General features: G+C 45.6%; 1 protein-coding gene across 8 annotated transcripts in view; it reads left to right on the top strand.

The window, feature by feature from the left end:
• RNF220 (ring finger protein 220) overlaps positions 1 to 16,056 on the top strand; it is a 183,223-nt gene that overhangs the window by 144,938 nt on the left and 22,229 nt on the right. For all 8 annotated transcript variants that reach the window (XM_068691376.1, XM_068691378.1, XM_068691380.1 and 5 more), the window contains 4 exons: positions 10,732 to 10,828; positions 11,859 to 11,945; positions 13,632 to 13,687; positions 15,377 to 15,455. In XM_068691376.1, coding sequence (XP_068547477.1) covers positions 10,732 to 10,828; positions 11,859 to 11,945; positions 13,632 to 13,687; positions 15,377 to 15,455 — 319 coding nt within the window. The remainder of the gene's footprint in view (positions 1 to 10,731; positions 10,829 to 11,858; positions 11,946 to 13,631; positions 13,688 to 15,376; positions 15,456 to 16,056) is intronic.

The following is a 16,056-nucleotide window of genomic DNA, read 5'->3' as shown; positions in this document are numbered from 1 at the left end:
CCCCCGCTGCAAAGCCTTCCTCTGGGCACAGCACCAGAGTCATCACCATTGCTCTCCTGGGCTTCTCTACTGCAGCGGATCAATTGCCTTGAAAATAAGACAGAAGAGGGAAAGACTTTGAAAGTGTTAAAATGGTAAGCAGGGCATTTTCAGGGAAGGATGCTTTCTAAGAAAGATCAACACGATGACAAGGATCCAACTGATGGATTGCAAATACTGCAAAAGAAGAAATGGGGATTACTTGACTCAAGTTTCTCTTTATTTCTCCGTTCTGCCCTCCTCCCAAGATAGCAAAGGGCTTGTTATCCATTCATTAATGTCTTTAACTGGTGCTGCTCTTTTCTCTTGCTAACGTATGCAAAGAGAGACTCGGTAAAGCCCTATAAGCTGTAACAAACTACAGTTATCCCAGGGTGCCCATTTGCATTGGATCTCATGTCATGTGCAATTAGGGCAGCTGCGTGGAAAGTGGGACTGTATTAAAATGTCTGAAAGTTTACAGCAGGTGGCTGTAGTCCCACAGTCAGCTTTACCTCTGCAGAATCAAGATGTGCGTCGGTTTGAGCAGCAAGAGTTACAGACTAACCTTCTTCCTCCGTAGGCTACTTGTCCAGGAAAGAGCTCTATGGCAATAACTATGCTCTCCTCCAGTTTATTCTCCTTCTAAATACCTGTAACATCAGAAGGCGTGAGTATTATCCTAAGCGTGAGGTCCTGTCTTCAGGATCTAAGTAGATGCTTTTCATTTCCTCTGCCCCAGCAGCAGGTGTTTGTGAACACGAGTTTGCTTGTGTCTGGTAGCTGCCTGGGCAGAAAGCTCCAAATAGAGGCACAGCTGAGTTTTCCCTCTTCCCAGTGCAGTGTAATGAACATGAAACTCTTGGAACAAATCTCTACAAACTGTATGTATGTGGGGAAACTGAAGCATGAAGAAACAAGCTATGCTTCTCTAATGTTATGAAGGTAGTGGCAAAGCTTGCAACAGAGCTTGTAACAGCCAGAACCTCACCTAGTAGCCAGCTGTGCTCTCTTTTTCAGGTAAAATACAGTGGGGCATGCAGGAAAGCTTCTGTAGATGGGGGGATTTTGCATGTTTCAATGTGAGCAGCTTCATGCTGCATTTAGGGTCATACCAATAGGAGGGTATAAACTGATCTCAAATCCAGCAAATGAATTTGATCTGAGAAGTAAGAATGGCTTCTAAGAGACCACATGGGAAATAGAATATGTCACTGGCATATTTAGGTCGTTTTTAGAAGAATGATCAAGTAACCAGAATCATCTTCCCCATTTCTGTGGAGATGAGTCAGAATTCATTCATTTCACCCTGGCAGGCTAAAGCAGACTTCAACTTGGATGCAAGAGGAGTCTGTGGTAAGAGCACAGGAAGTCTTTGCCATAATGAAATTCTTAATCTTCCTCCCACTTAGCAAGAGCTCAGTTCATTGCCTTTCTCTGTCACACTTCCAGCATCAGCTTTCATCATGGCTCATTCCGTAAGGTGAATGCAATTCTGCGTCTACGCCTCTGAACATCCTTCCCAGCCCCTCATTGTTCACATTTTTGCTTTCCCGTGTTTGGTTTGTTACCTTCTGCTGGTCACTTCTACCTGTTGTAAGCTTCAAAGTGCGTGAGATGTATGAATTCAGTGTTTTTCAAGTGATCATTTTATGCCTTAACCCCTCTTTAGGGGGCTGCTCAGTCCCAGAACACTTGTATGCCTTACCTCAGCCCTTGTGTAAAATGGTGGTAATCCTGGTAATCCCTCCGTCGCTGAAGGACAGGACCTTGTACTTGTCTGATGGAGTAGCCCAAGCATTTCTTAACGTGTGCCCCTCTCTCCGTTGAGAGGAAGTACTTGTCTGTAAGGTAATGCTTGAGCTAAAAATGCTACAGATCTATTTACACAGTGAATATACATATAGATGAGAATCAAATGGGCTCTACCTGGCTTCCTCCACGGTTTGTGTTGATGTATAGAACTTGAGGGATTCTGCAGCTAATAAATGTCTCTTGGGTACTGTACTGTACATTAATATCAGAAGCTGACTGTGGAGAGTAGCACTAAAAGATGAGAATAATCCATATTTAAAAAAATAATACCAGAATTCCTACCTCACATCGTGAGCCACCAAGTAAGTGATGCTCAGTGTCTTGTGTGTTTAAAGTTCACATGATGCTCCAAGCAAGTGTTTTCATTATTGTGGAACACGATGTAATCACCGGGACTCAGCAAAGTAAAAATCACTTTTAAAAAAAAAACTTTATAGGCAGTAACAGTCATGATTGCTGATATTACATTTTCATTAACTTTAATACATGCAAAAATCTAAGAACCTAATTTTTGTGCTCAAACTGCCAGAACGCGTTAGCTGAAAGGAGCACGATGAGCTAAATCTTGCTGTTTGATTTACGTAACACCGACAGTCATTCTCACCAGAAAGAGTTTCTGAGGGAGGAAGGGGAATTCTCTCCATTTGACAGCATTATGTATAATACCTGGGGGAGGAAAAGGGATGTCTGTCACCCAGCAACAGAGGAAGAAGAAAAAAAATTAAAAAGAAAACAGCAAATGCTGCTGTAAAACCATGAAAATTGGCAGGGGGAGTAAGGGAGCAGGTAGAGCACCTGAAACTACTCAATTTTTTGAAATTGACTGGATTTCAAGTTGACAGCATCCCTTTAAACTTCAATTTTCCTAGATCTCAGACATGTAGTATGAGATCTTCCAGTCCCATCTGCTGTTCTTGCTTAGCTGCTCTCTCCAATCCATTTTTCTAGTGGCCTGTCTGCTTTAGTTTTGAGGGTCCGAGGCTTGAAGACAGTCATTTGATAATTTTTATTTTTTTCCCAAGCGCCTGCAGTTTTGCTCGCACCGCAGCCTACTTCTGGGAGCCTCGGGTCAAACTTCAGCCGCGAGCACCGAACGCGTGATTGACGTGATTTTAATAGCATTTTAGAATACAGTTGTTAAGTCATGGGCAGTGAGATTTTTCTAAAGGAAAAGGGAGCACGGGTCTCAATGGCTTTAAACAGCTCCTGTCTCTGCATGTCGTCTCTTACACTCGGCGGTGAAATGCATTATCGAGTAGTGCCCGGAAAGTGGCTAACTGCGTTTGACACACGCCAACTCCCTGCCTCCACACTGGATAATTGCATTGTCAACTGTTCAGCAAAGTGGCAGGTGACACTGCAGCCGGATTGATTGTCCTAGCATGGAGGCTCCGAAGACTGTCAGCTACCCAATCGATAGAGTTTACACAAGACACCGTGACTGCATCTGTAACTAATTTCAGTTTGAAACTCGCAGGATGCGGCGGTCCCTGTTTCCTGGCCGGTTGTTCTGGGTTGCTCGCATCCTCTCCCTGCCCTGGAAAGTTGCTTTCCCGCTGCAAGCACGGCTTTATTTCTTGTTTTGGGGCTGGAAGTGAAGAAATCAATGGCGTGTTTTGTGGTTTCAGAGTTGAGGGCATTGCAGCACATGGCTAACTAGCAGCTCCAGTTTTCCAATCAATAGGCTGATCAATTGATTAAATTAACACTGATTTTTCTTTCTTCTTTCCAGCTTAGAAAAGAATTAGTTTGGGGGAAGAGCATCTGGGCTTGGCCTGTGAAATTTAGGCCTTTTTTCCTGTCTTTCCCCTACGAACACAATCTCTGTGCTCATCATTATTTAAAGCAAAGCACACCGAGGCCCGCCGCTGGCAGCGACCCGCCGTAAGCCAGGGTGTTGCTTTCAGCTGTTCGCCAGCCTTGCTGCTTCATGCTTGGCTGCCTTAGAAAAGTCATCCTCCAAGCTCTGCCGTGCTGCTTTATTATTGGCAAAGTTGCGACATTCCTGTGATCCCTGTCAGTGGTGCTTATTGATCCGGCGATGTGAATCTGCTTAGCGATTCAAGATTACTTTAATTCTCCCTCTTCCTTTTTTGTTTGTTTCCACCCTCTCCCCAGGGGAACAAAAGCTTTCAGATCCACCTTTCTCTGGCTGTGGAAAACGAGCCGTAGCCGCGAGGACTGTGGCTGTTGCTGCTGCTTTTGTGTGCTTCAGCTCCGGGTTTTTGAAGAGCAGCCTTTGAGATCGAGGCGAGGCTGTTCTCACCTTAAAGCATCGTGCTGGCACGGCGCTCTGGGAGGCAGCTCCGTGTGAGTTGCCGTGCCAGATCAGCCCTTTGGTCCAAGTGCATCTTCCCCGTCTGTAGCCCTGATGGGTACAGGGAGGTATAAAAGAAAACTGCTGCTGGGCAGCTCTTTGGTGCTGTGCAGGGTGGAGAAGTCTCTTCCCCGAGCCTTGCAGCAGCTGGCTCTTGTCCGTGTGGCAGAACTTGCCTGCCCTTTGTTCAGCACGCTGCTGCAAAATGATGTTAATGGTCATAAAATTATACGGCCCTTTCTTTAAAGGCAGCTGTTCCTCTGATCTGTTAGCAGGGACTGCTGTAAGCGTCCAAGATGCTGCTGAGCAGTCGGCTCCGTGGGAGCTGACAGCCGGCCTCAGATGGATGCATCTGCTGTTTCAGGGGTGCGCTGGGATGCCGCAGGCGGTGTCAGTTTCCCAGGTAAATCATAGTTTCCCTCCAAATGGATCTGGCTCCAGAGAAATGAAACCCTTGTCCCGCAAGCGGCTTTTCATGGTTTCTGAATGTCATTTTTCCTGCAGCCGGCTGTGAAAGTTGCTGGAAGAAGAATTCTGTCCCTGTTTGTGTTAGAAAAGATGGGGGAACAATTTGACTGCCCAGAAATATGGCTGGGGAAGTGTTATGAATCTGGAGGGCTGCTGTTCAGGTTGGCCTCATTCTCTGCCTTGCTCTTGCTTTCAAGAACCCCTAATGGCTGTTTCTTCCTTCCCAAATGCCTTTTAAAATAAAACAGCATCCGTGCCATCTTGTCCTCTTAGTACTAGTTTGGGATACTTCAGCAGCTGATGAAATAAACCCAGTTTAGAGCCATTCTTGGGAAGTGTGTGTGAGGCCTGGCCGTGTGTCTGCATAAACTACTTTTATTGCCCTCATTGTTTTTACTCTGCAAGAAGCCAGCAAGTGACATTTCGTTAAGAAAATAGAGTGAACGTGCTGGAAAGGGAGGTTGTGCAGAAGGGGGTTACTGCAAGGAGTGTAATTAGCAAAGGCTACAGTTCTGGAGATTTATAGGAGGCTTTTTCTCTTCTTTCCTCAACATGTGCAAATTACCTGTGAGCAGAATGAATGTCTCTTCCCAGCCAATACAGGCCCCAGTAGAGCTGCATGCTGAGATGGATTTGGATTTAGACCCACTTACAGAATTTGTTCTAGAAATCCGGAATTTTGTATATTCCTAATATAAATTTGAACCTTTTCTTCCTGGGGGCCAAACAGGAGAAACACTATTCAGATAAGCTCGATCCCCTACGTGAGCAGCATCTAGTAGCTGCTGTCATAGTGGTACAATTAATACTGCTACTAACACTTCTGTTTTGTTCCTTGGTCTTATTTGGAGTGAGGGTTTTGGGACCAGCTGCTCTCTTCATGTTTAATTGACTTATCTGTCCAGGTAGGAGTTAAGGAGCAGCGATGGGGCACGGTAGGTCCGTGCTTTCCCAGCTGGGCTGATGAAACCTGGCTGAGGGTTTGGGTCTGGCTGTGTTACCTTGCTGCTCCTGAGACTGCTGCTCGCCGTGTGAGCTCGTGTCTGCGCGAGAGCCAGCAGTGCTGCCAACACCTGAAGCAGCATATGTTGTCACTTGGGCCATCTGCTGCCGAGCCTGATGGAGAAAAGGAGGGACTTCAATGCGAGGCCCTCTCCTCTGTTCTGTTCTGCGGATCTGCTTATATATCATGTTAATGACTCTCGATCCTAGCTCGAGCTGCCATTCACGGAGGATGTGTTGAGACGACCTGTCAGCTGGGGGATTGCACAAAGGAGGCGAGATTTGAGAAGCAGTGCAGAGGTCAGCGAGGATGCTTATGCATAGGGGACAGCTTAGGGGAAAGCAAAGTGCTCTGAAAACTTAACGCAAAGGGGAAGAAAAGGATTGCAGGTGAGATTTATCTGCAGCCATTATTAATCCGTGCATGGAAGGAAGTGGGAAGCGTTTCCAAGTCTCCTTCAAGCTCAGCTGACTCCTGTAGCCTGTGGGTGTCTGCAGCCTGGTGGTGGTGAACAGGCACGGGATTTTTTTCTGTTTCTCAGAGCTCAGCCTCTGTATTTGAGAAACCCTGTCGCTTGTGTAGAGCACCTAAAATTTTCAGAAACTGACTTGAGTCAGAGCTCAGGCGGAGTGCTCCGAGGCCAGCCCAAGCAAAGCTGTGTACACAGTGCTGGAGGGTGGCGGGCGCTGTAGGTAAGTGATCTTGATAGGTACATTCTGATTGATGGGGGAGTTTGTCTCCCAAACTGTCACAGGGTTTATAGAGGTGCCACTCAATACCAGTGCTGGAATTGCTTGTCAGAGCACCTGGCTGCAAGAGCAATGGGGATTGGAGACAGAGCTGTAACTTTGTTTTTTCTCTGCTTAATGGCCCCAGCGTCTGACCTGCCTGCTCACTCCTGTTTGTCTGGACCTTAAGGAGGCAGCAGGGATTAAGACTGTCAGAGAATTGTGCTGCTTTCGCATCGGGAGGCTAATTGCATTGGGGCTGGCAGCGTATGACAAGCGGTTGCCTCCTACCAAATGCACAGCAAGGAAGAAAGAAAAAAAAAAAAGCTCTTTCAACAAGGAAATGAAAGATATGGGAGAGTTTGCATTTTTTTTGTTTTAATCTGAAAGTAGTATTTTCAAATTCACGTGTGGAATTGTGTTCTTTAGGCCTTAGGTGAGTCTCTGTAAGATTCGCAGCTGCTTCTACGAATAACAGCCTCAGGATCACATCTCCCGTGAATTCCTAGGTCAAGCTTACAACTTAGCATTCAGTTGTCAGATTTCACTTTATTAACACATCGGGATAAAGTTCTAGTCCTGAGCATTGACCTCTGGATAGCGGCATTGGTTTTAGAGGTCTGCTCTAGGCAGCGCTGCGGCTGGCGGTGAATTACTGCGTGTCCTTCAGAGGCTGAGCCCTGCCGAGGAGCCCAGAGCACGCTGCTGAATTGCAAATCACCCGGGTGTGGTGGTAGAGGGTCTTCTGGAAGCTCCCATTCTCCTCTGGTGGGTCTGAAATAAGGCCGTCACAAAGGCTGTTTTATTCTTTGACGCTTTCCATGCTCTATTTCGCATTTTCCTCACTCCTGGATGGTGCCGTAGAGCTGCCGGCGTGAGCTGAAGTTCTCAGCCCTCCTTACACTTGAGCTGAGTTAGTGAGAAGCAGGTGTGATCCTATCAGGCCTTCCTTGCATTTAGTGGCCCTCTTAATCCATTTATAACAGCACTTGTCCAGAAATCTGGTTTGAATGAGCCTGAGATGAATGAATAATGTCAAGCAGTTCAGACGTCAAATATTTGAACAGCTGCGTGGGTATTTTCACTGGCTTTGTGCATGGAAGCAACCCCAGGAAGTCAGACAAGGAGGGTCAGGTTGAAACTGTGGCACCAAACCCCTGCCCCTTGGAACTGGCCTCAAAATCCATCCCTGCTTCAGGTGATGGTGTAAGAACAACCAGCCTGCCACCAGCCCTCGTACAGGTGGTGCTGAACTGAGCTTGGCATCCTCCTCTTCCATGTTCCCCTGCATGCGGTGGCAGTACTGGGACTTAGAGACCTTTAATTCACATTGGAATCATATTTGGTGAATATTTTTTCTTTTTTTTAAAGCAGCCTCTAAAGTCCTAAAACCAACAGCACAGCTGATGTTCAAAGTCTCTAGGTACACAGCGGTTGCTTTGTTTAGCACACAGTTTCTGACTCGGTTTTCTATCATGTTGCAATAAATCACACTTGGGGTCGTGTTCAAAAAAAAAAGTCCATATTTGATATAAAGATAAGTGTTGGATCACCTTATTGTGACTTCCTTAGGCCCTGGCCTAGCAGTGCCTGTTTGATCAGAGAAGAATTTGCCCTTTTCCTGCAGCTCATCTTAACCTACGGACTACTCTGTAATGCCCTCCTCTCTGAAGGAAGCACTGTGTCAGATCAGCCCCGTGTGTACCTGTCATCACAGCGTGTCCTGCCCAAACCCTTCCCCTGTGCTGGGGAGGAGGGATGTACCCTGCTGGGAATGCAGTCATTTCTGTTTCAGAGCTCGATTCAGCAAAAGCTCTGTGGAGTATCACCGTTACAGACCCATAAGGGATTTTCTTAAGTACAAAGGTTTTGAGAGCAAGGACAGTGGGATTCTGAAGGCAAGGTGCTGGAATATTTGTAAATTGTGTCTCAGTAAGCAGCTCGTCTTTCCTTAAGCTCTGACCATAAACCACTAGTTGGCTTGGGTCACTTGGGAACGAGATTGATGGAAAGATGCCTGATTTCTGAGTGCTTGGCGTTCTTGCAGGGAGATGCGGGCAGGTAGCAGCCCCATTTACATTCAGCCTTCTGGACCCCCTTCCTCCCAGCGGGCTCCAAGTGTTCATTGTCTGGCTAACATTCAGATCACCTCCGGGACCGGCCAAGTCACAGCTCCAGCTTTGCATGATTTGTGTTTCCCACAGCTACAAAAGAAAAATGAAGACCTGTGTGTCCAAAGTTTATGGCCTTTGAGAAGTGATGGGCTAAAGTAATGCCAGGTGCAGGGGATGGTGTTACAGCAGGTTAAATGCCAGGCCTGTAAATTACCACCCCGGCGCCCCCTGCGACTTCTCGGGCAGCTTTGAAAGACTATCCAGCTTCTTTGACAGGTCTCTCTTAGTACTCTAAATCTTCTCCCAAGCGTTGTGATGAACTGAAGGCTTCGAGATTTACTGGATGAGCCATCGCAGCAGGAGAAGGCAGCTCGTGACATATGTTGGCCGGCCGTGTGCGGCCAGAGGGCTCTGATGGGAGAAGGATGCTCCGCTGCTGGCCTGCGAGCACGGCTCCTCTGCTGCCTGACACAGAGGCTGGATGCTGCATTGTCAATGCTGGTTCTGTTACCTCTGCTGAAAAGTAAAGGCTGGCAATTACTTGGATGAAAAAGGTGGTTTATGCTTCTAGGAAAGGTTAGTCTTAAAATCGTTGTCATGCCGCGGTTATCACTCGTTAAGGACCTTCTTTATATTCAGGGAAGAGAAATATCAAATCCATATAAACAAATTTTATTGGGCGCTTAATGAATCAGTGAGAGCATCCCTTCCTAGAGAGCGCCAGTAAAGAGCTCTGTCTGCGTGGTGTCCTTGGAAATCAGACCTTCGCCTTGCTGTGCTCTCTGCACAGATGCAGACTCTTAGAAATACAGCTTGGTTTTCTGGGCTGGGAAGGTTTGAGTCTGCTGCTGACAGTGTGAGGTTGTGTAAGCGTGCTGGTGGGAGCCCAGTGGGGTGAACAAGCTCAGCCATCACTCCTAAGGTCTGGGAACATCCTCTTTCTTCAGCTGTGCTCCTTGTATTCGTTGTTCCTGCGTTAACAGGAGTCTGTCTTCTGCACTTAGAACCAGGTTTGCAGTGCAGAAACCTACCGGAGCTAGGGCTACCTCTGCCTTTCTCATTGAGTGTTTGCAGTAGGATGTGCTCCCTGTTCTAGCCACAGATTTAGGTCACCAACTGTCTGGATGTCCCAAGTCCTTCACACTCCAGTAGGTGCCCTCTGTCTGTCCAGATCTGCTGTCCACAGAGTGGGATATGAAATGAAGGAGTATACCAGAGGCAGCCAGAGTGAGCAAGTTTTTGTCTACGTAGCTAATGTCCCTATACAGAATGAAATTGCAAATGAGGACCTTGCACCACCCTCAGATTCAGGACACTTTTGCTTAATTTTCAGTCTTACGGGAGAAAGCAAGTCCCATGTTAAATCACATAAAGAGCAAGTATACGTGTTTCCCTTCTATTACTAAATATTGGGAAGTAAATACCAAGTGAAGGTTCATCTCTGTAGGTGCTCGCACTCTGATTCAGTTAAAGGAAATCTGATTACAGTTGGTAATAACACAGTAAACAATGTGTGAGAACCAAAATAAGCGTATATATTGTTAGAAAGTGGCACATATTGCACAGTTCAGTCTTGGGTGGAACTGTTTGCTCTTGCTTACTGCTGGAGTTGTGACTGGACTCGTACCTGATCCACCCCTGTTAGAAGTGCAGGACTCCTGTTGACTTGCACTGAAATTTGTTCACATAAAAAGTGTTTGTAAGGGGCTGGTAATGATTGTGCAGCCTGATCTTAAAAACAGGTTTGCTTTTTTAAAACATTTTCAATAGCTAAAAAAAAAAGTCTGAGGTTTTTTAATGGTATTTCTGATCATACCTTAGCTTCTGCCTGCCCTCTGCATCTGAAGTAAGGACTAATTCAGAACATCCTCATGGCCTTCTTTTACATACTAGTAGTGTAGCTTTTGTGTTAACCACTTCTATGAAAAATCAGCCTTCTCTATTTTGCTTCAATTCTTTTTCTGTCTTTGAGTGAAAAGACTTACAGTGCCTTCAACTTACAGATAACTTGCATGGACAACAAAGGTTCCCAAATTTTTCATTTTCAGTGTTGAGGGGCATTTTAGAGCATAAAATCTAGGAAGTTAGAATATCTGTGTTTTCTGTGCAGTCTTCAGAAAATAGTCCTTGTGCAGTCTTTGGAGAAGGTGCTTTTTGTGAGCGTGTTGAAAGTAAAAAGCAGCCTTCAGACTGGTGCTGTCCTCAGGAGAGCCCCTTCACTTGTCTCCAGTTCAAATACTCACCCACATTTTTATTTTTTTTTTCCAGGTTCTGGGTTTATCATGTGCAGTGGCAAGGAGAATCCAGACAGCGACGCTGACCTGGACGTGGATGGGGACGACACACTTGAATACGGGAAACCACAGTATCGTTTTTTGAAAGGCTCTTACTGAGAGGGAACCTAGAGGTGCACCTTCAGCTAGCTCTCATACAGTGCTGCTCTGGGTAGCGTTGGACAGTGTGTCCAGCTGTACTGGAAATGGCACCACCTTCCCCAGTTACCATGTTATTTGAACTAATGGGGATTCCCAGTTGCTCCCTTTGAGAGCTTTCTGTTGATGCAGCACAAATTCAGCCCCAGTTGGTGAAGTCTGTATGAGACTTTGCAGGAGATGAAAATTACTTTTTCCTCTGATACATGTTTCATAAGCAATACTCATTACCAATCTCTTGTCTCCATCCGAACTTCTTCCATATAGATAGCTTTTCCTGCTCTGTGGGTAGGAATTTAGTTTATTTTCCAAGCCACCCACTTGATTTCAGGGGCTTTGTGCAGTAAATATTTCAAGCATTATTCACCTGCCACTGTAACTGAGAGACTGGGTTTTTATTCCTTTCATTAGACACTTCATGTGCAGAACTGGCATTAAGGGCAGTTTTCTGGAACTTCTCCGTCTAGGAGCTAGACTCTTCAGACACAGCTTCATGAATTCTGCCCTACAGCAGCTCTGTAGCCATCAAGGAGGAATTCTTGCAAGGATATTAGGCAGACATTGACTTAGCTGTGATGAGAGGGAATGTGTAGCTGTGAAATCAGATTGTGTTGAAATCTCTACCAGCCTTTAACACTGAAGCCCGAAGCCTTATCCAGTAGAAAATGTCTGCACCCCTAACAGAAATAATGGAGTTGTGTAAATTACACTTGCAGAGCTTGAGGAATTGTTTTTCTCTTCTAAGAGGCTGCAGCATCATGTTATTGTCTAAGGACTTGTCTGTATCTTTTCACCTAAAACATTATCCAGAATCTAAAAGCAAGTCCCTCGGTGGATGCCAGCACCTCTTCTTGTTACATATTTGTTTCCAGTTGCTATGAATCTGTTCTGTGTCCTAACCACTTTAGAAGCCCTTCCACTGTCTGCAGCAAGGCTGTGTGTTCCTTAACCACTTGTGCTCAGGTACACGGAGGCAGACGTTATCCCTTGCACTGGGGAAGAGCCAGGTGAAGCCAAAGAGAGGGAGGCGCTCCGAGGTGCTGTTTTAAAGTAAGTGCTGTGCCTTTCTAATTCACTTTCATTACATTTGGGGAATCTTAATTAGCAGAAAGGATCCATTCACTTGAATGCAAAGGTCATAATGAGGGAGGCTTGCAAAGAAGCAAGTGTAGTGGGTGGGTCTCCATCTCTACCCACGCAGCCTCATAAAGCCTACCTGCACACTCTCCCTTCACCCTAGCCACTGCACCACCCAGCCACTGCTGTCATTTCCATGCGAAGTGCTGGACAGAAGGTAAATTCTGCTTATGGGGAAACTGCTGTACCAGGCTTTGTGCATCATCATGCTTCACAATGAAGAGTATCCATTCAGTAGTAGTAGTAGTGTAATGTGATGCCACGTGAACAAGATCTGAATCTTGTTCAGTGCGTCAGGAGTCTGGCACCTAGGGTGTGATTTCATTGCATCACGTTGGTGTTGCAAAGGTACACAAACTAATCCTGCATGCAGGTCTGGACAGGGTGTGTGCTCTGGCCACTAATGTTTGTGGAGAATGTAGGCAGACAGCATTCAGTGCACTTGGGGAAGCATTTCAGGCAAATAAAATGAGTCTTAACAGGGAGCTAGGATTGCTTTCTAAGCCCTCTGCCCTGCATAAAACAGGGCTTAAATTACCCCTCTATCTCTTTCACCAAGTGATCCTATGAGGTCAAGGTTGAAGTGATTGATAGAGCAGTGAAATGAAGTTTTCTTACTGCTTAGCCTGTCACAAACACTAGTTCAAAATTAGGTTCCACTCCATAGAAATGTGTATTTGCCACTCTGGATCCAAACCATTGATCCATTCGATACTTTGCCAACAGTGTTAGTCCATAGGCAGTGCCTCAAAAATGCTAAAGCTCCTTCACAGTTAAGAAAGGGGTATTGTAGCAGGAGGGTATCTGCTGTGGACACCTAATGCATAGAGAGACAACTGAAGACATGAAGCCAGGAGACCTAGGTCCTTTGTGTGACTGGACCTAAGACTTTTTTTGCTGTTTGCACAAAGTGCTTAAACATCTTCTGGACTCATGATGTTGCTTGTAAAAGCGCCTTGAAATTCTGGCAACTTTCTGTAGAAATGCAGTAGGTTAGCTGATGTCCTGAAGCATAAGCCTAGGTTACGTTTTGATTGCAACTGTCACAGCTCACAGAGCTGAAATGTCATACAGCCACAAGTAGGCAGGCTGCTGGGAAGGTTCCTTTCTGTTACTGCTTGCAAGTGAGTGCACAAGGTTACGAGTGGTCTGCACTTCAATACGGGTGTTCTTCAAATGGGAAAATGGAAAAGATGGGACCTATGGTGGCATGCAGTTACTCCTAAAGGAAGAAGCTGTTGGAAAGTGGAGGATTTCTGTTTGTCAGTAAGGTTTTCATCTTTGAAGTTGTGTATTCAGGAATGATCCTTAGGTCACAGGTGTTATTGGAATCCTAGGCCCTCAGTCAGCATCACACCCCCCGTGTGATTCAGCAGAGGCCCCAGCTAGAAGAAGAGCAGGTTGGGAGGTCACTGGTGGAGATGCAGACTAGCACACAAACACCTCCTGCAGCAAGCCAGCAGGTCACATTTGATGCCTAGACTGATGATTAGAAGTAGTGGAAGAGATATGTGTGGATTAGGGGTGGAAGGGCTGGCTTTTCCCAAGCAACAAAATCTTCGTATTTAACCTTTAGCATTCTGCCTTTTTCTCTTTTAGTGGTGGCACACCCAGTACTCGAATAACACCGGAGTTTTCTAAATGGGCCAGCGATGGTGAGTGTTAAGTATGTACATTATTCTATATGCTACAGGAGGGCAGACATTCCATATCTTCTGGTGGCCAGTAATTAGGTAAATTACAGTTACAAATGCTCTTGTGCAGTACCAGCAGATACATATGCACTTACTGTCACACTATCTTTCTTGTAAATTTATAGCACAGCTAACTGTAGTCAGTGGATGGATCTGGGGAAGATCCCAAAAATGCAATTGTAAGTGGTACGGTGATAGAGATAGGGGTTGGATTGACTTGCTTGTCACTAAAAGACAAACTACTGTATCACAGAGGGAGCCATCAGAGCTTGACTATGTAATGTTGTTCAGCTGCTGGGGGTTTAAGCTATGTAGGCACCTGTTATTTTTTTTTCCAGTTGCTTTATCATCTTCCTTTCTTTAAAAGGGGATGCTAGAGGTTCTGGGATTTATCCTACCTCTTGACCTGTAATAGAGACTCCAAAGCAAACAAGTAAATGTGAAATTTGTAATTCATGTTATTTGTAATTCAAATTATTTGAAAGCTTGTAGAATTAATTGGGAGGTGGGGGTTAAACCCATTCAACTGTTGCTTTGTTTTTATTTAATGCCAGTAGCACTGGAAATGTAAACAGCAACCCAGTGGAAATATGAGAATAATAAAACCTGGCGCTTTCCAGCTGTAGATGCCAAATCCATTTCCAGAGCTGGGCAGTGCTGTTCTAGCTCCCTTAGGAAGGGAACTGAAGCTCAGCGACCTGAAGAGACTTGTCCCAATGATTCTGTTCCCTGTTCTGTTACTGTAATGCTTTGGGCATTTGATTCCCAGCCTTTAAAGTATCTACAAGACGTAACTGACTGCCAGTGGAAGGGAGGGGGGATAGAACCAGTTTTGCCAAGGGCATGATGATTAAATGAGGAGCATAGGATATCTATTGCAGGCATTTCCTTCTGTGGGGTAGGCAATCACATCTATTTTCTGTGATGTAGGAGCACTTGCTTGTAGGTGTGTTCAGCTTCAGTAACTCCAGCGACAGCAGCGATGAGGAAGCAGCCCTCATGGTGCTCACTATGAGCTCTCTTTCCTTCATACCTTTTACATGAGGCAATGGTGCTGAACCTACAGCCCAGAGGCTGGCCCCAGGACTTCTCATCTGGCTCATTTCTGACTGTTATCTTTGCTGAAGGCTCACATCCCCTCCAGTGTTGGGAGGAGCCATGGGACTGCTGGTAAAGAATAGAGCTATGAGCAGACTGTTCTGTCGTACTAGTTACCTGGCATATATATTTTTCTCCCTGTCTGTGTCTAAAACATTTTGAAAAAAGGGAGGAGCTGAGAGCAGGGTCTCGGCTGGATAAGTTTGCCCCATACCCACCTTTCTGGAAGGACACTTTGGCATGGCAGCTGCATCAGACCTTTCTGATTTAAATCCTGGCTTAAGCAGATGACACATCTGTAAGGGTTGGTCCGTATGAAGTGAAGAGAGGTTGGGTGTTGTATCTTTAGCCCCAAATCTTAGAATTATGCTGTCCAGATAGGGGTCCTCCCTGCCAGACAGGGGCAGGTGGTATTAGTCTCCTCTCTTTCTAAAAAGTGACATGAAACTGACTCAATAGGGTCCTCTGCTTCTGAGACTGTAACTCACTCAGACTGTTTCACCTTGGTGATCAAATGTTCTGTTACTAATTCGTCTGTTTTTCCCCCAACAGAAATGCCCTCAACGAGTAATGGTGAAAGCAGTAAACAGGAGACCATGCAGAAGACCTGTAAGAACAGTGACATTGAAAAGTGAGTGTCAAGTTGGATAGCTTTCATTTTTTCTTGGTTTAAGACCCAAAGGGTGCCATCTGGCGTTCCCAGAAGCAGTGCTAGCCTGAGGGCAGGCATGTTTGAAGCTTTTATCAGTGAGGGGAAGTTTTGCTCTAACGTGAAGCCTGGTCTCTGAGCTGTTGTTGTCCTGACTTATCATCGCTATGTTCACACAGGGCCAGTGGGGAATTTTCCCACAGTTATCTGCATGGGCAGGTACCCAGTGACCAGGGATTAAGAGCAGCTTTGAAATGGCTTCTCCACTGTAAGCTTACAATCTGTGTAAATAGATATACCCATGCTTCCCACCATATGTTAGGTGTGGTGGGTTTTCATGTGTTGTGTGGTGCCTAACAGTGCAGATTAGATCTGAGACTTTGGACAGGGGGTAAAGATTCAAACCTAGTTTAACCTGACAAAAGCAATTAGCTTGTCAAGCTGTACTTTGATTTTTCGATTCTTCCTGCAAGGTTTCTGCTATCAATGTATCCATGGAATCCTGCTCTTGCTTTTGCTGGAGAACTGACTGTATCATTTACTTCAGTTTTTGTGAGGAGTCCTTCACATTGTCTCTATTCTG

This window comes from Anas acuta, chromosome 8 (genome assembly GCF_963932015.1).
Source record: "Anas acuta chromosome 8, bAnaAcu1.1, whole genome shotgun sequence".
NCBI classification, from domain to species: domain Eukaryota; kingdom Metazoa; phylum Chordata; class Aves; order Anseriformes; family Anatidae; genus Anas; species Anas acuta.
The sequence above is the reverse complement of the archived record's forward strand: the minus strand, read 5'-3'. Positions and strand labels throughout refer to the sequence as shown.